Below are 23,684 nucleotides of genomic sequence, written 5' to 3' on the forward strand. Positions count from 1 at the left end.
ACCAATCCTCATAGAAGGATCGGAAGTGGAGACAGTGAGCAGTTTCAAATTTCTGGGTGGCAAGATCTCTGAGGACATAACCTGGTCCCAACATATCAATGCAGCTATAAAGAAGGCAGGACAGCAACTATACTTCATTAGAAGTTTGAAGCAATTTGGCATGTCAACAAAAACACTCAAAAACTTCTATAGATGTACTACGGAGAGCATTCTGACAGGCTGCATCACTGTCTGGTATGGTGGGGGGGGGGGGGGGGGGAGGGTTACTGCACAGGACCAAAAGAAGCTGCAGAGGGTCGTAAATTCAGTCGGCTCCATCTTGGCATCTTGGCTACTAGCCTACAAAGTACCCAGGATATCTTCAAAGAGTGATGTCTCAGAAAAGCAGCATCCATTATTAAGAACCTCCAGCACCCAGGGCATGCCCTTTTCTCACTGTTACCATCAGGTAGGAGGTACAGAAGCCTGAAGGCACACACTCAGTGATTCAGGAACAGCTTCTTCCCTTCTGCTATCCAATTCCTAAATGGACAGTGAACCCATGAACACTACCTCACTTTTTAAATATATATTAAGCAACACACACAAAATGCTGGTGGAACACAGCAGGCCAGGCAGCATCTATAGGGAGAAGCACTGTCAACGTTTCGGGCCTAGGCCCTTCATCAGAATATATAATATTTCTGTTTTGCATGGTTTTTAAAATCTATTCAATATAGTGTAATCTGATTGTTTATTTATTTTTACTCTATTTTTTCTTCTCTGTTATGTAAAGCATTGAACGGCTGTTGCTAAATTAACAAATTTCATGACACATGTCGGTGATAATAAACCTGATTCTGTTCCACGTGCCAAACTAAATGCCTGTTTCCCTGCAGCATTATGCCATAATTCTAAATCCCAAGCGGAATTTTAGAGAAATTAAACCACAGCAAGACATGCTCAGTAAATAACAGGACGAGAAACCAGATGGAATGCTTGCCTCATCGACTCAGTACAAGAAGTGTTACATCACATTACGGCTATACCTCAGGTATTGTGTGCAGTTCTGGCCGCTTGGCTATAGGAAGTATGTGATTATACTAGAGAGGGTGCAGAAAAGCTTCATAAGGATGTTACCAGGGCTGGAGAGTTTGTGTAATGAAGAGAAACGAGAGGTTGGAGAGAAGGAAGCCGACGGGAGACTTTGTAGAGATATAAAACCACGATGGGCATAGATAAGGAGGAGAATCACAATCTACTCGGGGATCAGCTATACTGGATTGGGTGCTATATAACGAACCAGATGCAATTAGCAAGCTTAAGGTAAAAGATTCCTGAGGAGGCAGTGACCACAATATGTTTGAGATCTACTTGAAATTTGATAGAGAGAAAGTAAAAGTCTGGCGTAGCAACATTTCAGCGTAGTAAAGGAAATACAGTACCGTGAGCGAGGAGTTGGCCAAATAAACTGGAAGGAGATGCTGGCAGGGATGTCAGCAGAACAGTAATGGTGTGAGTTTCCGGGAAAAACGAGGCAGGTGCAGGAAAATGTATTCCAAAAATGAAGAAATACTCAAATGGCAAAGTAGCACAACCGTGGCTGCTAATGTAAAGGTAAAAGAGAGGGCATGTAACAAAGCAAAAATTAGCCAGAAGTTAGTGGTTGGAAAGCTTTTAAAAACCTACAGAAATTTCTTGGTTATATCGGAAACATTGATCAGATAAATTTGGGTTTAATTTATTTATTTTTTGTGGTGTAATATATAATTGATGTAAAAAGTTATATTGCACTAATCTTAACCGGACATTTATTGTATTTGTCATACTATCAAGACATAGTCTTGACCAATTTTTTTCTTCAATTTTAATATTCAAGTCACTTTCCCATTTTTGTCTTGACTTATGGACTCCTTGTTTAATTGCCTGTTTTTGAATCAAATTATACATACAAGAGATAAATTTTTTAATCTTTCCTTTTTGAATTAAAGTTTCTACTTCATTAGATTTCGGCAATAACATTGTTTGACCTAATTTTTCTCTTAAATAAGCCCTTAGTTGAAAGTAACAAAAAAGAATATTGTTTGATACTTTATATTTATTCTGTAATTGATCAAATGACATTAATATACCTCTTTCAAAACAATCACCTATATATCTAATCCCTTTTTGAAACCAATTATATAAAAGTTGATTATCCATTGTAAAAGGAATAAGTCTATTTTGAATTAAAGATCTCCTTGCCAATAAGGATTTCTTTATCTCATCGTCAACATTTATCTTATTCCATAAGTCAATCAAATGTTTTAATATAGGAGATTCTTTCTTTTCCCATATCCATTTAGATTCCCATTTATATATAAAATCTTCTGGTATATTTTCTCCTATTTTATCTAGTTCTATTCTAATCCATGCCGGTTTATCTTCCTCAAAAAAAGATGCAATAAATCTAAGTTGATTTGCTTTTTTACATTCTACTTGGTCTTGTTCTAAAATTCAACCTTTTTGGACAAATTTAAGAGTTTTATTGGAACAAATTATTGGAATACAACTTCCACATAATCCAATATTATTTTTATAAGGTGATATTGAAGGGATAAAACCGAAACCCAAATTGAATAAATATCAGAAAGAATTTATAAAAATTGTATTGGCAGTAGCCAAAAAGGCTATTGCAGTTACTTGGATATCGGATACATACTTAAGCATAGATCGTTGGAAGAAGGAAATTTCCAGCTGTATTCCACTTGAAAAAATTACTTACGAATTAAGAGATAAATATGAAACATTTTTGAAAATTTGGCGCCCTTATTTACAAAAGACAGGATTAAATATATAGATGCTCCGAAGATGAAATAATTGGTTATTTGGGGAAAGAAATAAATATATATACTAAAGTTATTACGAACTCCGTGGAGCGTATGGGGATCCTCCGATATCCAGCATTCCTTCTTTCCTTTCTTCCTTCCTTTCTTTCTCTTTTTTTTCTATAGGGATGCTGGGGGGAGGGGTTAAGGGGAGGGGGGATGGGTAATATACATTTTTTTTCTACTTTTATTTTGTAACTACTTGAAATACAATAAAAAAAGTTTAAAAAAAAACCTACAGAAAGCAACTAAAAGGATCATTAGGAGGGAAAAGGAAATATGAAAGCAAGCTAGCAAACAATATCAAGCTGGATAGAAGAAGCTTTTTCAAGTATATCCAAAATAGAGAGTGGATATAGGACTGCTAGAAAATGAGGCTGCAGAAATAATAATGGGGGGGCAAGGAGATGGCAGATGAACTAAATGAGTATTTTGCATCAGTCTTCACTGTGGAAGACAGTAGCAGTGTGACAGGTGTTGAAGGATGTGAGGGAAGAGGGAAGAGGGTGAGCAGTTACAATTACAAGAGAGAAGGTGCTCAAAAAGCTATAAGACCTAAGAGTACATAAGTCACCTGGACCAGGTGAGCTGCACCCCAGGGTTCTGAAAGAGGTAGTGGAGGCATGAGGAATGACCTTTCAATAATCATTCAACTCTGGCATGGTTGCAGAGGATTGGAAAATTGCAAATGTCACTCCACTCTTTAAGAAAGGAGGGAGACAGCAGAAAAGAAATTAAAGACCAGTTTTCCTGACCTCAGTGGTTCAGAAGGTGTTGGAGACAAATAGCTCAAACACCATCTATAAATTTGCTGACGATACAATCAAATTGTTGGTAGAATCTCAGGTGGTGATGAGAGGGCGTACAGGAATCATATATGTCAACTAGTGGAGTGATGCAGCAGCAACAACCTGGCACTCAACGTCAGTAAGACAAAAGAGCTGATTGTGGACTTCCAGAAGTGTAAGACGAAGGAACACATACCAATCCTCATTGAGGGATCAGAAGTGGAGAGAGTGAGCAGCTTCATGTTCTTGGGTGTCAAGATCTCTGAGGATCTAACCTGATCCCAACATATCGATATAATTATAAAGAAGGAAAGACAGCAGCTATAGTTTATTAGGAGTTTGAAGAGATTTGGCACGTCAACAAATACATTCAAAAACTTCTATAGTTGTACTGTAGAGAGCATTCTGACAGGCTGCATCACTGTCTGGTATGGAGGGGCTACTGCACAGGACTGAAAGAAGCTGTAGAAGGTTATAAATCTAGTCAGCTCCATCTTGGGTACAGTACTAGCCTACAAAGTACCCAGGACATCTTTAGGGAGCGGTGTCTCAGAAAGGCAGCGTCCATTATTAAGGACCTCCAGCACCCAGGGCATGCCCTTTTCTCATTGTTACCATCAGGTAGGAGATACAGAATCCCAAAGGCACACACTCAGCAATTCAGAAACAGTTTCTTCCCCTCTGCCATCCGATTCCTAAATGGACATTGAACCCGTGACACTACCTCATTGTTTTAATATATATTATTTGTCTTTGCACAATTTTTAATCTATTCAATATACATATATAGTAATTCATTTACACATTTATTTATTTATTTTAATTTTTCTTTCTTCATATATTATGTATTGCAATGAACTGCTGCTACTAAGTTAACAAACTCTGATAACATCCATTGAAGAACAAGATTGCTTACGTCTTTTACTAATCTAAACCTTATGATACGGTGATGGCAGTCTCCCATTAGCTCCTACTGTTTTATCTCATATTCCTCACACAGATCCAGCAAAAAATCAATGGGCCAAAAACATACTGAGCTAGAAAGCATTCCTCAACATGTCATAAATACCTCTTCTTAGCTTTTTAACGTTAACTCGTCAACATAATAGACAGCATTTTTTTCAGATTTTATTCACTTGAAATTAATAGTAAAAAACAACTGACAGCACAATACAGGCCCTTTGGCCCACAAAGCTGTGCCAAACACGTCCTTACCTTAGAAATTACTAGGATTACCCATAGCCCTCTATTTCTCTAAGTTTCATGTACCTATCCAATAGTCTCTTAAAAGACCCGATTGTATCCACCTCCACCACAGTTGCCAGCAGCCCATTCTCTGTACCTACTTCCAAGCACCTTAAAACTATGCCCTCTCATGCTAGCGAAAAAGCCTCTGACTATCCACATGATCAATGCCTCTCATCATCTTATACACCTTTATCAGGTCACCTCTCATCCTCCATTGCTCCAAGGAGAAAAGGCCAAGTTCATTCAACCTATTCTCATAAGGAATAGCCCCATTCCTTGTAAATCTCTGCACCCTTCCTATGGTTTCCATATCATTCCTGTAGTGAGGCTACCAGAACTGAGCACAGTACTCCAAGTGGGGTCTGACCAGGGTCCTATGTAGCTGCAACATTACCTCTCGGCTGTTAAAACTCAATCCCACAACTGATGAAGGCCAATGCATAGCAGCTCTGAGTGTCCTATGGACTTGGACCCTCTAATCCTCCACACTGCCAAGAGTCTTACCATTAATATGTAAGCTGCCATCATATTTGACACTTACCTGGGTTGAACTCCAACTGCCACATCTCAGCCGAGTTTTGCATCCTATCAATGTCCCGCTGTAACCTCTGACAGCCCTCCACACTGTCCATAATAACACCCACAACCTTTGTGTCATCAGCTAACCCATCCCTCCGCTTCCTCATCCAGGTCATTTATAAAAATCACAAAGAGTAAGGGTCCCAGAACAGATCTCTGAGACACACCACTGGTCAGTGACCTCCATGCTGAATATAATCCCTCTACAACCACTCTGCCTTCTGTGGGCAAGCCATTTCTGGATCTGCAAAGCAATGTCAACTGGTACTTGAAGAACCTGGCTCTGTTAAATTCAGAAGTATTTTTTCAGCACTATGATACACAAGAATACCAATTCAGATTCTCAATCCAGTATTTATTGGGCCGGAGTGTTAGGGAATGTGAAAGGGAGAGAAAGAGGGAGAAATGGGTGAGAAGAGAAGAAACATTTGAGCCAAAACATCAACAACTTCTTTCCTCCCACGGAAGCTGCTCAACCCAGAGTTCTTCCAGCAGATTGCATGCTGATTTTTGCTTAAGTAAGTTTACCTTTTCTCTTTGTATTTCATTCTTGATCTGAGATATCTTTATTTTCATGGTGTCTAATTCTTCATCCGGTACTAGTGGAATGGTTGGAGAGTCTGATTCATCTAGATTTTGAAAACTCAGATCGGCGAGAGGAATGTACCACTTACAGTCATACTGCTGGCTCTTCCTATGGTAGAAAGAAAAGCATTCTGATAAGAGGGACTGAGAACGCAAACAAGGCAAGCTTTATTTATCCTTAATGTTTATCCTGTTCAGAGTCAATAGCTCTGCTGTGGTGCTACTGTCATCAGCCTATAGATTAACATGCTGAATGAGTGCCAACAATGGTAATATCCAAGAAGGGAAATTCTACCTCGCACCTCATGATATTCATCAACATCGCCTACACCGTCAACGTCCTGTGGTTACCACTGACCAGGAACTGAACTACAGAAGCAACAAAAGCAGGTCAGAGGCGGAAAATCCAGCAGCAAACAGCTCACCTCCTAACTTGCCAAATCCTGACAAGCTGTGAAAATACCAGTGTCTCCCAGATTATGACAGATCAAGAAAGAAACTGACTACCTCCTTCTGAAGGGCAATTAAATTCCAGCTCAGTCTGCAACAACCATATAACATCAATAAATAGAAAACTGGGATTATATTTACTGTGGTTCTCACTATTGGTATAAAACAGGTGATCCCGGATCCCACTCAACCCCACATACCTGCCTTCACGCCACATCCTCTGATGCCCTGACCGATCAGGACACTATCAGCTTCCGCCTCAAATATACGCACGGACTTGGCCTCCACTGCAGTCTGTGGCAGAGCATCCCACAGATTTACTACACTCTGGCTAAAAAAATTCCTATTTAACTTTGTTCTAAAGGGCTGTTCCCTTATTTGGCCATCAATTCCATTATCCAAATCATGAACAGACAGACAGAAAATCAGTGGTCCCAATACTGACATTAGTGTCGAAGTAGCTCGAAACCTCATCCTTATATCGGGCTTGTAATTTCTTTTCTTTTGCCTTCCTTCCTTCTTAAAGAGTAGAGTGACATTTGCAATCTTGAAAATCATGACCAATGTATCTGTTATCCCTTCAGCAACCTCTTTTAGGACTCTGGAATGCAGTCCACCTTAAGACCTCTGAGTTTGCCTAGCACCTTTTCCTTTGTAATAGCAATGGCACTCACTCCTGCTCCCTGACACTCACGGACTTCTGGCACACTGCTAGTGTCTTCCACAGTGAAGACAGATGCAAAGTACCTATTAAGTTGGGCTGCCATTTCTTTGTCATCCTGACCAGATTTGTTACCTCAGAGTTTTGAAAGAGGTGGCTGAAGAGATTGTGGAGGCATTAGCAAAAGTCTTTCAAGAATCACTTGAATCTGGAATGGTTTTGGAAGACTGGAAAAATGCAAATGGCACTTCAATCTTGAAGGGAGAGAGGCAGCAGAAAGAAAACTGTAGACCAGTTAATCTGACCTCCATGATTGGAAAGAGGGTGAAGTCCATTATTAAGGAATAGTTCCCGGGGTACTTGGAGGCACATGACTAAACAGGTTGTAGTCAGCTCAAGGGAAAATCTTGCCTGACGAATCTGCTGGAATTCCCATGGTGGGAGAGTCTGAGACCAGAGGACACAGTGTCAGAATAGAGGGGCGTCCTTGTAAAACGGAGTTGAGTTGAGATTAATTTAACCAGTGTGTGGTGAATCTGTGGAATTCTTTGCCACATACAGCTGTGGAGACCAAGTCTTTATGTATGTTTAAGGCAGAGGTTGATAAGATTCTTGATTGGTCAGGGTGTGAAGGGATACAGGGAGAAGGCAGGAGATTGAGGCAGAGGGGAAAACTGGATCAGCAATGAAGAAATGGCAGAGCAGACTCAATGGGCCAAATGGCCTAATTCTGCTCCTATACCTTATGGACTTATGGTTAGGAAGTCTTGGACAGGTGGGGTACACAGACCGCAATTTAGAAGTGATCTAAGGAGAAATTTCTATATTCAGAGTGTGGATAATCTTAGGAATTCTCTCACTCAGAATGCATCCATGATGGCTTTCTTGAGCAGCATGTTAATGAACCTACAAAGGAAAATGCTATCTTGGATCTAGTCCTGTGCAATGAGACAGGTAAGATTATCGATCTTGTAGTCAGGGATCCTCTTGGAAAGAGTGATCATAGTATGATTGAAATTTGCATACAGATGGAGGATGAAATAGATCTAAAACTAGTGTATTATGCTTGAACAAGGGAGACTACAACAGGATGAGGAAGTAATTGGCTAATGTGGATTGGGGGCACAGGCTATTTGGTAGGACAGTTGAGGAACAGTGGAATACCTTCAATGAGATTTTTCACAGTGTTCAACAAAAGTATATTCTAGTCAAAAGTAAGGATAGTAAATGTGGGAAGAGCCAGCCTTGGATAACTAAGGAAATAAAAGATAGTATCAAATTAAAAGCTCATTTGTACAAAGTCGCAAAGAGTAGTGGGAGACTGGAGGATTGGGAAAACTTTAAACAGCAACAAAGAACAACTGAACAAGAAATAAGGAAATGGAAGATAGAGTATGAAAGTAAATTAGCACAAAATATAAGAACAGATAGCATAAGTTTTTATAAATATATAAAGCGGAAAAGGGTGGCTAAAGTCAACGTAGGTCCCTTGGAAAATGAGAAGGGGAAATTGATATTGGGTGATAAAAGGAAATGGCTGGGGTACTGGCGTGATGAGCAAACTAGAGGGCCTGAAGGTAGATAAGTCCCCTGGTCCTGATGGGATGCATCCCAGGGTGCTGAAGGAATTGGCAGAGGTTATAATAGACGTGTTGATAATCATTTATCAAAATTCTCTAGAGTCTGGGCAGTTCCCGGCAGATTGGAAGACAGCAAATGTCATACCACTTTTTAAAAAAGGATGTAGGCAAAAGACGGGCAACTATAGGCCAGTTAGCTTAACATCTGTAGTCAGGAAAATGCCTGAAGCTGTCATTAAGGAAGACATAGTGAAACATTTAGAAAAGAATGGTTCCATTAGACAGACGCAGCATGGATTCAGAAAGGGCAAGTCCTGTTTGACAAACTTACTGGAGTTCTTTGAGGACATAACGAGTGCAGTGGATAGAGGGGAGCAGTTGGATGTTGTATACTTGGATTTCCAGAAGGTGTTCGATAAGGTGCCACACAATTATAAATAAGATATGGATGCATCAGGTCGGAGTATTGTGTGTGTGTGTGTGTGTGTGTGTGTGTGTGTGTGTGTGTGTGTGTGTGTGTGTGTGTGTGTGTGTGTGTGTGTGTGTGTGTGTGTGTGTGTGTGTGTGTGTGTGTGTGTGTGTGTGTGTGTGTGTAGGAGTATATTGGCATGGATAGTGGATTGGTTAACCAATAGAGGGCAGAGAGCCGGTATAAATGGGTGTTTCTCTGGTTGGCAGTCAGTGGTGAGTGGAGTACCACAGGGGTCGGTGCTGGGCCTGCAGCTGTTTACCATTTACATTGATGGTTTGGAAGAGGGGACTGAGTGTAGCGTAGTAAAATCTGCTGATGACACTAAACTGAGTGGAAAAGTAAATTGTACAGAGGATGTGGAGAGTCTGCAGAGGGATATAGATGTCACCATGTCTGTGTGGACATGGTGGAGGGTTACAAATACCTAGGGATACGAATTGACAATAAATTGGACTGGTCAAAGAATACTGAGGCTGTCTACAAGAAGGGTCAGAGCCGTCTCTATTTCCTGAGGAGACTGAGGCCCTTTAACATCTGCCGGACGATGCTGAGGATGTTCTACAAGTCTGTGGTGGCCAGTGCTATCATGTTTGCTGTTGTGTGCTGGGGCAGCAGGCTGAGGGTAGCAGACACCAACAGAATCAACAAACTCATTCGTAAGGCCAGTGATGTTGTGGGGGTGGAACTGGACTCTCTGACGGTGGTGTCTGAAAAGAGGATGCTGTCCAAGTTACATGTCATCTTGGACAATGTCTCCCATCCACTCCATAATGTACTGGTTAGGCACAGGAGTACATTCAGCCAGAGACTCATTCCACCGAGATGTAACACTGAGCGTCATAGGAAGTCCAGCCTGTGGCCATCAAACTTTACAACTCCTCCCTCGGAGTGTTAGACACCCTGAGCCAATAGGCTGGTCCTGGACTAATTTCCACTTGGCATTATTTACATTATTATTTAATTATTTATGGTTTTATATTGCTATATTTCTATACTATTCTTGGTTGGCGTGACTGTAACGAAACCCAATTTCCCTTGGGATCAATAAAGTATGTCTGTCTGTCTGTCTAGATAGGTTAAGTGAGTGGGCCAAGGTCTGGCAGATGGAATACAACATTGGTAAATGCAAGATCATCCACTTTGGAAGGAATAATAGAAGAGCAGATTATTATTTAAATGGTGAAAGATTGCAGCATGCCGTTGTGCAGAGGGACTTGGGAGTGCTTGTGCATGAATCACAAAAAGTTGGCTTGCAGGTGCAACAGGTTATTAAGGCAAACAGAATGTTGGCCATTGCTAGAGGGATTGAATTCAAGAGCAGGGAGGTGATGCTGCAACTGGACAGGATACTGGTGAGACTGCAGCTGAAGTACTGTGTGTAGTTCTGGTCTTCTTACTTGAGGAAGGATGTACTGGCTTTGGAGGCAGAGCTGAGGAGGTTCACCAGGTTGATTCCAGAGATGAAGGGGTTAACCTATGAGGAGTGATTGAGTTGCCTGAGACTATACTCTCTGGAATTCAGCGAATGAAAGGGGATCTTATAGAAACATACAAAATTTTTAAGTTATTTCCATTGGTAGGTGAGACTAGAACTGGGGACAGTGCCTCAAGATTCAGGGGAGAAATTTAGGACAGAGATGAGGAAAAACTGTTTTTCCCAGAGAGTGGTGAATCTGTGGAGTTTTCTGCCCAGGGAAGCAGTTCTTCCCTAAGTATATTTAAGATATAGTTAGATAGATTTTCACACAGTAGGGGAATTAAGGGTTATGGGGAAAAGGCAGGTAGATGGAGCTGAGTTTATGGACAGATCAGCCATGATCTTATCGAATGGTGGGGCAGGCTCGATAGGCCGGATGGCCGACTCCTGCTCCTATTTCTTATGTTCTTATCAAGGAGGCAATCACACTGATTTCATTCAAACACAGATGGATAGATTTCTGGACACTAAAGGAATCGAAGGATATGATGACAGTGCTTGAAAATGGCAATGAAATCAGTGGCGACAGACATAAAACACAAAAATCATCTATTGTGCCCATTTCAACCGTCATGTAATAGTGAAGTAGCTATTCGTCTGCAACAACCAGAGTTTGATCCTGACTGCAACAATGTCTCTGTGGAGTTTGCATGCTCTCTCTGTAGCCACTGAACATAGCTCAATTCAACACATTACAGGCCCTATTACCCACGATATTGTGGGACCTTTTAACCCAACCCAAGATGAATCTCACTCTTCCCTCTCACAGGGCACTCCTTTTTCCTTTCATCCATGTGCCTATCTAAGAGTCTGTTAAATAGCCTGAACGTATCTTTCTCTCCCACCACCCTGTCGGTGTGTTTCATGCATCTACCACTCTGTGTAAAAGAAGTGCCTATAAAATCCACTTCACACTTCCATATAGTGATGCCTCCTTGTCATTAAATCATAGAGCACCACAGCATAGCAACAGGCCCTTCGACCCATCTAATCAATGCTGAACTGTTAGTCTACCTAGTCCTATTGACCTGTGAGTTTACTACAGCCCTCCAATCCATGTACTTATCCAAACATCTCCTCATTGTTAAAATCCAGCCTGCATCTACCACTTCCTCCACATTTGCACCACTCTCTGAGTAAAGTCGTTCCCCCTCACGTTCCTTTGAAGTTTTGCACTTTTCACTCTTTAATGTTTGACTTCTAGTTCTAGTTTCACACAAACTCATGGGAAAATACTTGTTAGCATTAACCTTATCGATACTCCTCACTCATAATCTTGTATACCATTAGCCAATTTCCCCTCATTCTCCTACGCTCCAGGGAATAATGTCCTAACCTATTCCTTGTTTCCCAGCAATGTCCCGAGAAAATACTTTAAATTTTCTTCATGCTCTTTCAATCTTATTGATGTCAGTGACCAAAGCTGCATGCAATTCTGCAAATTGGGTTTCACCAACATTTTATATAACTTCAACATAACATGTCAACTCCTATATTCCCCATACTTTGATTTATGACAGCCAATGTGCTAAAAACTCTCTTTATAACCCTATCCACCTGTGATGCCACTTTCAAAGTTCAAAGTAAATTTATTTATAAAATATACATATGTCACCATTTCCCACCTTGAGATTCATTTTCTTGTGGACATATACTCAAGAAATCCATTACAGAATAATAACCATAATAGAATCAGTGGAAGACTGCGCCAACTTGGGCATTCAACCAGTGTGCAAAACAACTATGCAAATAAAAAAAAGAAAGAAAGAATAATAAATAAATAAATAAATAGATAGATAGATAAATAAATAAACAATATCAAGAACATGAATCAGAGTCAGTTTAAAAGTGGAGTTTTACTTTCTGTTTTAAGTCTCAAAGGTTATTGCCGGCAGTTTCGCTATAACACTGCAAGTTTGTTCCGTGGAGAGTGAAGATTTTAAAGGAGTTCGGAATCTAAAGGATTGGGAAAGTTAATGTCGACAGTGAAACAGATTTGACCCTTGTTTAATCTTGGCATGAGGAATTAGTAACGAGTATCCATGGTAACTCCTGTTCTGCCAGAAGAGAAGAGGGTTGGTTACAAAGTTTCGTCAAAGGTCACTGCCTTTAAGCCGTTTTATTTCCTTTGATTGTAAATCCTCCGGGGAATAACATACTTCGGCTGGGAAGAGAGAATTTAAATAATTTCAAGAAATCTCCCCTTTAATGGACTGTGTAAGCATTTGGACTTTCGCATTACTGCGTCTAGGAACTGTTCTCTCATTATCGCTTTAAGAACTGTTTTCACATTCTCGCTTTAAGAACTGTTCGAGCTGCTGTATTGCAGCTGAGTTAAGTTAATCGTTTGTTTACTTTTGTGTGTTTTTTTAGTGTTTAATAAATGTTTTATTTGTTTAGAAACAGAAACCTGTCTCAAATCATATATTCATTGTTGCTGATTTATAACAAATGGGGGCTCGTCCGGGAAAATTACATCTCTCCACCATCACGAGACCATTACCTCATCTCCAGCATAGCCTCAAATACATTATGGTCACGTGACAGGTACAAGATACCCATGGTACGTAACAGTGGCATTAGTACAATGCAATATGTACATCATAATAGAGAAATATGGATATATGTTTCAATTAGATCCCCTCTCATCCTTCTAAATTCCAGTGTATACAGGCCCAGTCGCTCCAATCTTTCAACATATGACAGTCCTGCCAACCCAGGAATTAACCTCGTGAACCTATGCTGCACTCCCTCAATAGCAAGAATGTCCTTCCTCAGATTTGGAGACAAAAACTCCACACAATACTCCAGGTGTGGTCTCACCAGGGCCCTGTACAACTGCAGAAGGCACCATAGGGGGTTGATAGGCAGGTGAAGAGAAGAGGTAAGAGTAGGGAACAGAAGAAGAGGGAAGCAGGAGAGAAAAAGAAAAAATATATTTTTAAAAAATTACCAAAAGGAGATGTAGATATTCATGATATCATGTAGGAGGTGTTGCTCCTGCATCTTAAGAGTGGCCTCATCATGGCAGAAGAGGCCACGGATCAAGATGTTGGCATGGGAATAGTGACAGGAATTAAAATGGATTGCCACCGGGTGCTCAAAAAAGCAGTCCTCCAATTTACGTTGGGACTCACTGATGTAGAGCAGGCCACACTGGGAGCACCGGATATAATAGATGACCCCAACAGATTTGCAGGTGAAGTGTTACCTCAAATGGAAGGACTGTTTAGGGCCCAGTATGGAGGTGAATGAGCAGGTATAGCATTTCAGTCACTAGGGGGAAGATTAGTGAGGCGGGATGAATGGAGAAAGTGGAGAATGGGGGGGGGGGGGGTGGCGGTGTTTGAGGTAAAAATGTGTTTTATGATATGATCCCTTTGAAAATGGCGAAAGTTGCGGAGAATAGTGTGCTAGATGCAGAGGCTCATGGGGTGGTAGGAACTCTATCCCTGTTAAGAGGTGGGAAGTTGGGGTGAGTGTAGATATCTATGAAATAGAGGAGATGTAGCCAAGGGCAGTATCAGTGGTGGAAGAAGGGAAACCCCATTCTTTTAAGGAGGAGGACATTTCTGATGACCTGGAAAGGAAATCCTCATCCTGGGAATAGATGCAGCAGAGAGGAAGGAACTGAGAAAAGGGAATAGCAATTTTACAGGAGACAGGTGGGAAGAGGTATAGTCAAAATAGATAGGTTTATAAAAGGTGTCGAATGACAGTTTGTGTCCAGAGATGGAGATAAGGATCAAGGAAAGGGAGAGAAGTGTCAGAAATGTAAGTTGGAAGCGAAGTTGATGAATTTGATGAGCTCATCATCCCTATGATGATGCTAGACTTTGCAGCCTGTCTTATATCTGCTGTTCTTCTTGAATAAAGATATCACATTTACTGTCCTGCAAGTCATCTGGGACCTCACCTATGGTCAGTGCAAATCTAAAAATTTTACATTCTCTGTTGGGGCCCAGCAATCTCCTCCCTTACATCCCACAGCAGCCTAGGATACACCTGATCAGGCCCTGCAGGTATAGCCACCTTTATGTCTGCTAAGACATCAAATATCCCCTCCTTTTTAATGAATGCATGAACTGTATGATATTACTTCAGATTAGATCACACTACTATCTGTGCACCGTTCTGCTGCTTTGAACAATGCACTATTTATTGTTATATTTATCATTACCATTGACACCGCTATTGCCAGAATCTCAGATGGCCATGAGGAGTACAGGAGTGAGACAGATCACCTGATTTCAACGGTGTTGCAACAATGTCAGCAAAAGCAAGGAATTGATCTTCAGAAACGTAAGTCAGGAGAGCACAAACTAGTCCTCACTGAAGGCCAGAGTGCAGAGGGACAGCAGCTTCCGATTACTGGGCATCAGTCTCTCAAAAGATCTTTCCTAGGTGCAACACATTGATGCATTCACAAAGAAGGCACATTAGAGGCTATACTTCACTAGGAGTTTGAGTAGATTTGTTGCCAAAAGACTCCAGCAAATTTCTACCAATATATGGTGGAGAGCGATCAGACTGGTTAAACCACGACCAGTAATGGAGGTTCCAATGCACAGGATCACAAGAGGCTTGGCTGTAGACTCACTCGGCTCCACCATGGGCTTCAAAAGGCGGTGTCTCAAGGCAGCTCCCGTCATTAAGGACCCCCACCAGGAACCTGAATACCCACATCAATGCTTTACGAACAGCTTCTTTCTCCCTGCTATCAAATTTCTAAACAGTCCATAAACCTGTGAATACTACCTCGTTGTTTCTCTTTAACAACACTATTTATGTATAGTAACTTAGAGCCAATTTTATGTCTTGCACTGTTCTGCTGCATAATGTCATGTCATGTTTCAGAGATAATAAATCTGATTCTAATGTCAATGCCTATGACAATAAACAAATCTGATTCTGAATTCTCCAACTACAATATTCTTCCTTTTACTGAATACAGATCAGAAGTATTTATCTAATTTCTCAGATCTGTCCTCAGTGTCTTCTATCCCTAATGGGCACTATTCTTTTTCCTGCCAATACCTGCAAGTTCAGGTATTTATCTAAATGCCTCTTTACCACCACCATTGCATCTGCTTGCACCATCACTCCTGGCAGCGTGTTCCAAGCACCCAGGATTCCTGTGTAAAAAAAACCTGTACACCCTCTTAAAATTTTCCTCTTCAATGATAGTTCTACCCTGGGAAAAAGACTCAAATTCCCTCCCTGTGCCTTCAGATCTCCCCATAATCATGCTAATATCTTTCCTGTAATACCAAGGGCACTTGTCTGTTCAGGTGTGGTACCTTGTCAAATGCCTTCTGTGTACAGCATCGACTGATCTTCCTTTGTCTATCCTACCTGTAATTCCAACAGATTTGTCAGGCAAGATTTCCCCTTCTGCTGACTTCAGCCCCTCCTGTTGGTACTGCCCTTGGCTGTATAGCGGACATCTGTGGTTGTACTACGCAATATAAGGAACCGCTGCAGGCTGTTTTGCACCTTGGCTCCAAAGGAACGCTTTTTTGTTTGAGAGTATTCATGTGTATTGTTGAATGACAATTAAACTGAACTTGATTTCATCATGTTCCACCAAGTACACAAACCCCCCTCCCTATCTTTAATAATGGATTTCAACATCTTCCCAACCACTAAAGTCAGAATCAGAATCAGGTTTATTATCACTGTCATGTAGTGGGATTTTTCTTAATTTCCGAGGTTTAAGAGTTGGAAGAAATGTATTTTTTTTCTGGATCCTTCTCCTTGAATTCCTCCCCCTTCTTCAACACACAGTGTATTTATTTGGTATTGAACCAAGCAGACGAAAAACGCTCAGGAAAAGTGCCCTGTGTCTGCCGAATGAACTGATCATAGACCATCAACTGTCGCTGTACAATTAATTGAGGAATGGGGAAACTGTACATTTTCCACATGTGGAAATTGTGATACCATCCGGCGTGTAGTCTGTTATCCGGGTTTGTTCATAACGGTTGATGAATTTGGTGAGGTACCACCAACTGCTACTACCACCAGTTTCGGCTATGTTAAATCATGATCCAAAGGTCTGAAGCTTTGATCTCGAAAAATGAGGCAAAAGCATTCTATTAAAATTAAGGCATTTCCAAAAACAGCAATATTTTAGCTGATTCCTGATGCTAATATAAAAGCAAAGGAAAAATAAACACCAGGTTCTTCACTTCTTACCCTGCTACTTGCTTTTTCAGTTTTGCACACAGAAAGAGGTCACTGAAGAGGAAAACATGCCGAAGTTTCCGAGCACCCTCCACGAGTTCAACCAGAAAGCTGTCCTTAATGAGCTGCCGATGCTGCAAAAATCAGGAAGATATTTAGAAAGAACATTCTTACAGCTATTTCTACTTTCTGGTGTTTCAATCTATCAGAATATTAATTTTAACTACATGTAGGGCTTTCAAAAATCTGTTTCTTAGTTTAAAGATTAGGTTTAACGCTTCCCCATTTAAGCACAAAAAAACACCCAACACTGAAAGGAGAATTTGAAAAGATTTTTCTTTGATCCTATGGTATTTCACTTGGGTATAATGGAAACACAGTAACAATGATGAACTATGGATATCACAGACTAAGCAGCTCAAAAAACTAAATAAGATAAATCCTCAGAACAAATGGTGATGCGTTGGCTTAGTGCTAATTATTTCAAACAACTACAAAGACCAATAGAGAAGGAAATAATTGTGACTGAAGTAAATATGAGATTATTGTTAAGTGACAATAAAATATAATTTTAAACAGCTACAGGCTTGAGTAAAGAAAGAGTTAGACACCATACAATACTGGATGAACAAGTTAGAGAGGGGAGTCACTCATGGGAACTAGACAGGAGCAGTGTGTGTCTAGTCACAGTACTTGTACTTTTAGTGTGCATGCATATGTTGCAGGTGCTGTAAACAGAGGTTTGGACAAATATATTTAAGCCCAGATTTGCTAACTCAATTTGGCATAGACCAATAATAATACCTCCAACTCTGCCTTTTACGGCATTAATACCGACATATATACTGTGCATTTCTTCGGCAGTTTGAACGGGACACGACTGCACAAGCGCGTGAAAGTCAGCCAGTGAGACAGCGGGAGAGCTTAAAAAGCGAGCAGATTAATGGAGTAGTCAACGGAGTAGTGGGAGATAGAGTAGGAAGGCTTCGGCAAGCAGAGGCCGAGGACGAGCTTCCTCCCAGTCAGGTAAGGCCGGGTAAGCTTTTATTGATCTAATTAGCTTAGGAGTAGGTAATGGAGGCAGTAGTTAGGGCAATCGAGTGCTCCGTTTGCACTATGTGGGAAGTCAGGGCGAGTACAATTGTCCGTGATGACTATACCTATAAAAGGTGCATCTAGCTGCAGCTCCTGACAAACTGAGTTAGGGAACTGGAGCTGAAGGCAGAGGCAGAAATAAACAGGAGTTACAGGGAGATAGTCACCCCTAAGAGTCAGGAGACAAGTAGCTGGGTGACTGTCAGGAGAGGGAAGGGGAATAGATAGAACGAGCAGAGCACCTCTGTGGCCGTTCCCATCAATAGTTTTGGATACTGTTGGTGGGGACGACCTACCAGGGACAAGTTGCAGTGGTTGCGTCTCTGGCACTGAGACTGGACCCTCAGCTCAGAAGGGAAGGAGGGAAAAGAGGAGAGCAGTAGTGATAGGGGATTCAATAGTTAGGGGGACAGGTAAGAGGTTCTGTGGAAAGAATTGAGAATCCTGGATGATCTGCTGCCTCCCTGGTTACAGGGTCCGCGATACCTCGGATCGCAGCCTGATGTCGTGGTCCATGTAGGGACCAATGATAGGAAGAAGGAGGAGGTCCTGCAAAGAGAACTTAGGGAGTTAGGTGCAAAGTTGAAGGACAGGACCTCCAGGGTTGCAATCTCAGGATTGCTACCCGTGCCACGTGCTAGTGAGACTAGAAACAGGAAGATCATGCAGCTAAATATGTGGCTAAGGAGTTGGTGCAGGAGGGTGGGCTTCAAGTTTCTAGACAATTGGGCCTTGTTCCAGAGAAGGTGGGACCTGTTCCGACGGGTTGCACCTGAATTGGAGGGGGACTAACATCCTTGCGGGAAGGTTTGCTAGTGCTGTTCCTGGGGGTTTAAACTAGATTTGCAGGGGGAGGGGAACCAGAGTGTTAGAGCAGATAGTGAGGTGGAGGAGGATAAAGGTCATGCGAGAGCTGCAAGAATGGTGCATGGAGTAAAGTCAGATCTAACATATAAAGATGCTTTGAGGAAAGTGAAACAGAATAAAGGGCATAAAGGTAGTAAGGTAGAAGGGCTAAAGTGTGTGTACTTCAATGCATGAAGCATCAGGAACAAAGGTGATGAACTGAGAGCTTGGATATGTACATGGAATGATGATGCAGTGGCCATTACAGAGACTTGGCTGGCACCAGGGCAGGAATGGATTCTCAATATTCCTGAATTTCAGTGCTTTAAAAGGCATGGGGAGGGAAAAGGGGAGGTGGGGTGGCATTACTGGTCAGGGATACTATTACAGCTACAGAAAGGGTGGGTAATGTAACAGGATCCTCTTTTGAGTCAGTCTGGGTGGAAGTCAGGAACAGCAAGGGAGCAGTTACTCTACTGGGGGTATTCGATATGCCCCCTGGTAGCAGCAGAGATACTGAGGAGCAGATTGGGAGGCAGATTTTGGAAAGGTTCAAAAATAACAGGGTTGTTATCATGGGTGACTTTAACTTCCCTAATATTGATTGGCATCTGATCAGTTCCAATGGTTCAGACGGGGCAGAGTTTGTTAAGTGTGTCCAGGACGGATTCCTGTCACAGTATGTTGACAGGTCGACTAGGGGGAATGCCATACTAGATCTAGTATTAGGTAACAAACTGGGTCAGGTCACAGATCTCTCAGTGGGTGAGCATCTGGGAGACAGTGATCACTGCTCCCTGGCCTTTAGCATTATCATGGAAAAGGATAGAATCAGAGAGGACAGGAAAATTTTTAATTGGGGAAGGACAAATTATGAGGCTATAAGGCAAGAACTTGCAGATGTGAATTGGGATGATGTTTTTGCAGAGAAATGTACTATGGACATGTGGACGATGTTAGGGATAAATTTGTCCCGGTGAGGAAGATAAAGAATGGTAGGGTGAAGGAACCATGGGTGACAAGTGAGGTGGAGAATCTAGTCAGGTGGAAGAAGGCAGCATACATGAGGTTTAGGAAGCAAGGATCAGATGAGTCTATTGAGGAACATAAGGTAGCAAGAAAGGAGCTTAAGAAGGGGCTGAGGAGAACAAGAAGGGGGCTTGAGAAGGCCTTGGTGAGTAGGGTAAAGAAAAACCCCAAGGCATTCTTCAATTATGTGAAGAAGAAAAGGTTGACAGGACTGAAGTTAGGATCAATTAGAGATACAGGTGGGAAGATGTGCCTGGAGGCTGTGGAAATGAGCAAGGTCCTCAATGAATACTTCTCTTCGGTATTCACCAATGAAAGGGAACTTGATGATGGCGAGGACAATATGAGTGAGGTTGATATTCTGGAGCATGACATGATTAAGAGAGAGGAGGTGTTTTGAGTTGTTAAAATACATTAGGACAAATAAGTCCCTGGGGCCTGACTGTATATTCCCCAGGCTGCTCCACAAGGTGAGGGAAGAAATTGCTGAGCCTCTGACTAGGATCTTTATGTCCTCGTTGTCCATGGGAATGGTACCGGAGGATTGGAGGGAGGCAAATGTTGTCCCCCTGTTCAAAAAAGGTAGCAGGGGTAGTCCAGATAATTATAGACCAGTGAGTATTATGTCTGTGGTGGAAAAGCTGTTGGAAAAGATTCTTAGAGATAGAATCTATGGGCATTTCATGCTCTTATCAGGGACAGTCAGCATGGCTTTGTGAGAGGCAGATCGTGCCTAACAAGCCTGATAGAGTTCTTTGAGGAGGTGACCAGGCATATAGATGAGGGTAGTGCAGTGGATGTGATCTGCATGGACTTTAGTAAGGCATTTGACAAGGTTCCACATGGTAGGCTTATTCAGAAAGTCAGAAGGCATGGGATCCAGGGAAGTTTGGCCAGGTGGATTCAGAATTGGCTTGCCTGCAGAAGACAGAGGGTTGTGGTGGAGGGAGTACATTCAGATTGGAGGGTTGTGACTAGTGGTGTCCCACAAGGATCGGTTCTGGGACCTCTACCTATCTTGATTTGTTATTAACGACCTGGATGCAGGGGTAGAAGGGTGGGCTGGCAAGTTTGCAGACGACACAAAGGTTGGTGGTGTTCTGGATAGTGTAGAGGATTGTCGAAGGTTGCAGAGGGACATTGATAGGATGCAGAAGTGGGCTGAGAAGTGGCAGATGGAGTTCAACCTGGAGAAGTGTGAGGTGGTACACTTTGGAAGGACAAACTCCAAGGCAGAGTACAAAGTAAATGGCAGGATATTTGGTAGTGTGGAGGAGCAGAGGGATCTTGGGGTACATGTCCACAGCTCCCTGAAAGTTGCCTCACAGGTAGATAGGGTAGTTAAGAAAACTTATAGGGTGTTAGCTTTCATAAATTGAGGGATAGAGTTTAAGAGCCACGGGGTAATAATACAGCTGTATAAAACTCTAGTTAGGCCACACTTGGGAGTACTGTGTCCAGTTCTGGTCGCCTCACTATAGGAACGATGTGGAAGCATTGGAAAAGGTACAGAGGAGATTTACCAGGATGCTGCCTGGTTTTGAGAGTATGCATTACAAACAGAGATTAAGGGAGCTAGGGCTTTACTTTCTGGAGAGAAGGAGGATGGGAGGAGACATGATAGAGGTATACAGGATATTCAGAGGAATAGATAGAGTGGACAGCCAGCGCCTCTTCCCCAGGGCACCACTGCTCAGTACAAGAGGACATGGCTTTAAGGTAAGGGGTGGGAAGTTCAAGGCGGATATTAGAGGAAGGTTTTTCACTCAGAGAGTGGTTAGTGCATGGAATGCACTGCCTGAGTCAGAGTTGGAGGCAGATACACTAGTGAAATTTAAGAGACTACTAGGCAGGTATATGGAGGAATTTAAGGTGGGGTGTTATATGGGAGGCAGGGTTTAAGGGTTGGCACAACATTGTGGGCCGAAGGGCCTGTACTGTGCTGTATTGTTCTATGTTCTATTCATTTGTTTGCCGGACCTCCTGAACAACACAATTTTCTACTCACACAGAATGTGAGAATTACGAGCAAGGCCAAAACTGAAAGCTTTTGAGAAAGCAATGGCGAGCCAACTTGTTGCACTGGTATTGTGATAAGGATTTCAGCCCAACAACAATGAAGGATTGGCAATATACAGTATTTCCAAATTAGTATAGGAGCTTAGAGGGGAAACTTGGATCTGGTGATGCACCTGTTTGTCCATATTTGTGCTCCTCTTGATGTATGATATGACATTTGTATTGATAGCAATGAAATTCAGTTTATTTTGCCAGACCAAGGCGATAATACTGCCTTGGGCTATTTGTGAGCACATCATTAGAGAGTAAATCTGTGATTATTTTGACTGGGTTCTAGTCAGTCAAACTGAATTTGAACTCTTTATAATGGATAGAACTTATATAACAATTTCCATCTTATTGTTGCTCGGCAGTGCAGGAACTGCTTAGCAAGAGGCTCAGCAATTTTGAAAGCACAAGAGTTCAGACTCATGACCATCAGAGTTTAATCTTTTTGAACATCAGGTGAAATCCACTGCATTGTTAGAGGTTGAAAGGATACAAACTCATGGAAGAAGACAAGAAAATCATACACACAGCATATTTGGCCTAAGATTATTCTGCATCCATGTGTTGTGCTCTGACATAGTTCCTTAGTTCAAATGCATGTGGTTTGATGTACGTAATCTGTTAGTCAGAGAATCACATAACGAACAGTATTATAGCAGCACATAGTTCTATATATTGGGCATAGCTTTATATATAGTGTGGTGCTTCTACTCTTTTCAATACAACTGTTGTCTGGATTAGAATGCATCAGCTATAAAGAGAGGCTGTACAGACTTGGTATGTTTTCTCCCAAATAGCAACAGGAAAAGATAATCCAACAGAAGCATAAAGAATTCCAGTTCACTGGGCCATCAGCTAGTCGGGGCAATTCTTAAAGAACAAAAACAAATCAAGAAAATAGCTGCGATTCCCTTTGTTTATTTGGGGCATTACGCCATTTAATTGGGACAAGAGACTGTTGCCGAACCATTTCCAACTAGCATCAGTCATGCACATGTTGTGTGGCCGTTAGACACTGTGCTCACAGGTTTTAAATAGAGTCAGTTATGTATGCTTGTGTTCAAAAATCAGTGATATTTATATCTAATAGTTGCTGACAGATAAGCAGGAAGACGATTCAGAACTGTTTTGCACACTTCGGTTTCAAGCATTCAGGTTTGGAGATGCCAGAAAAGGCGGGAGTGAAAATGAAACAACTTCACTTCAACAAGTTAGGACCAATGAAGAATATGAAGGTATTGTCAATCATCTTAAAAGTTACAAAGGAAATGAAGACTTGGAAGATGCAATCATTAATGGCTTTGTATGAAGGCAGTCCATTATCGACACATAGTGTCTACATTGATTTTGTTAATTTACAGTCAATCAAAAGAACATGGCACGGTACACTGGATTAATTCCTCCGTTGATAACTATTAGAAACTAATACCATTGATACGGTGTATTAAGCTGTCAACAGCAGCAGAGTAGTATTCCTGCACATCCAACCTCTGTGAAACTGCCTTCACACCAGGATAACAGCTCCACATAAATCATCCAGCATATCTGAACACAGTGCCAACTCAGAACAGAACAGTACAGTACAGCCACAAGCCCTGCAGCTCACAGTGACAATGGTGTTTGTTTAGACCATGTCTGCCTGCACATAGTCTGTATCTCTCAATTCCATGTCTGCTCATCTGCCTGTTTGAATGCCTCTTAAATATTGCAGTAGTATATGGTTCTACCACGACCCTTGGCAGATCATTCCAGTATTGTAGTATTATAGTAATTTT

At 41.7% G+C, this 23,684-nt stretch overlaps 1 protein-coding gene across 2 annotated transcripts in view; it reads right to left on the minus strand.

The window, feature by feature from the left end:
* si:dkey-91m11.5 (PH_BCR_vertebrate and RhoGAP_Bcr domain-containing protein) overlaps nt 1–23,684 on the minus strand; it is a 406,087-nt gene that overhangs the window by 160,727 nt on the left and 221,676 nt on the right. For both annotated transcript variants that reach the window (XM_059983343.1, XM_059983342.1), the window contains 2 exons: nt 16,885–17,006; nt 5,990–6,155 (listed from right to left, as the gene is read on the minus strand). In XM_059983343.1, the coding sequence (XP_059839326.1) occupies nt 5,990–6,155; nt 16,885–17,006 (288 nt within the window). The remainder of the gene's footprint in view (nt 1–5,989; nt 6,156–16,884; nt 17,007–23,684) is intronic.

Source organism: Hypanus sabinus, chromosome 10, assembly GCF_030144855.1.
Source record: "Hypanus sabinus isolate sHypSab1 chromosome 10, sHypSab1.hap1, whole genome shotgun sequence".
In the NCBI taxonomy this organism is placed as follows: domain Eukaryota; kingdom Metazoa; phylum Chordata; class Chondrichthyes; order Myliobatiformes; family Dasyatidae; genus Hypanus; species Hypanus sabinus.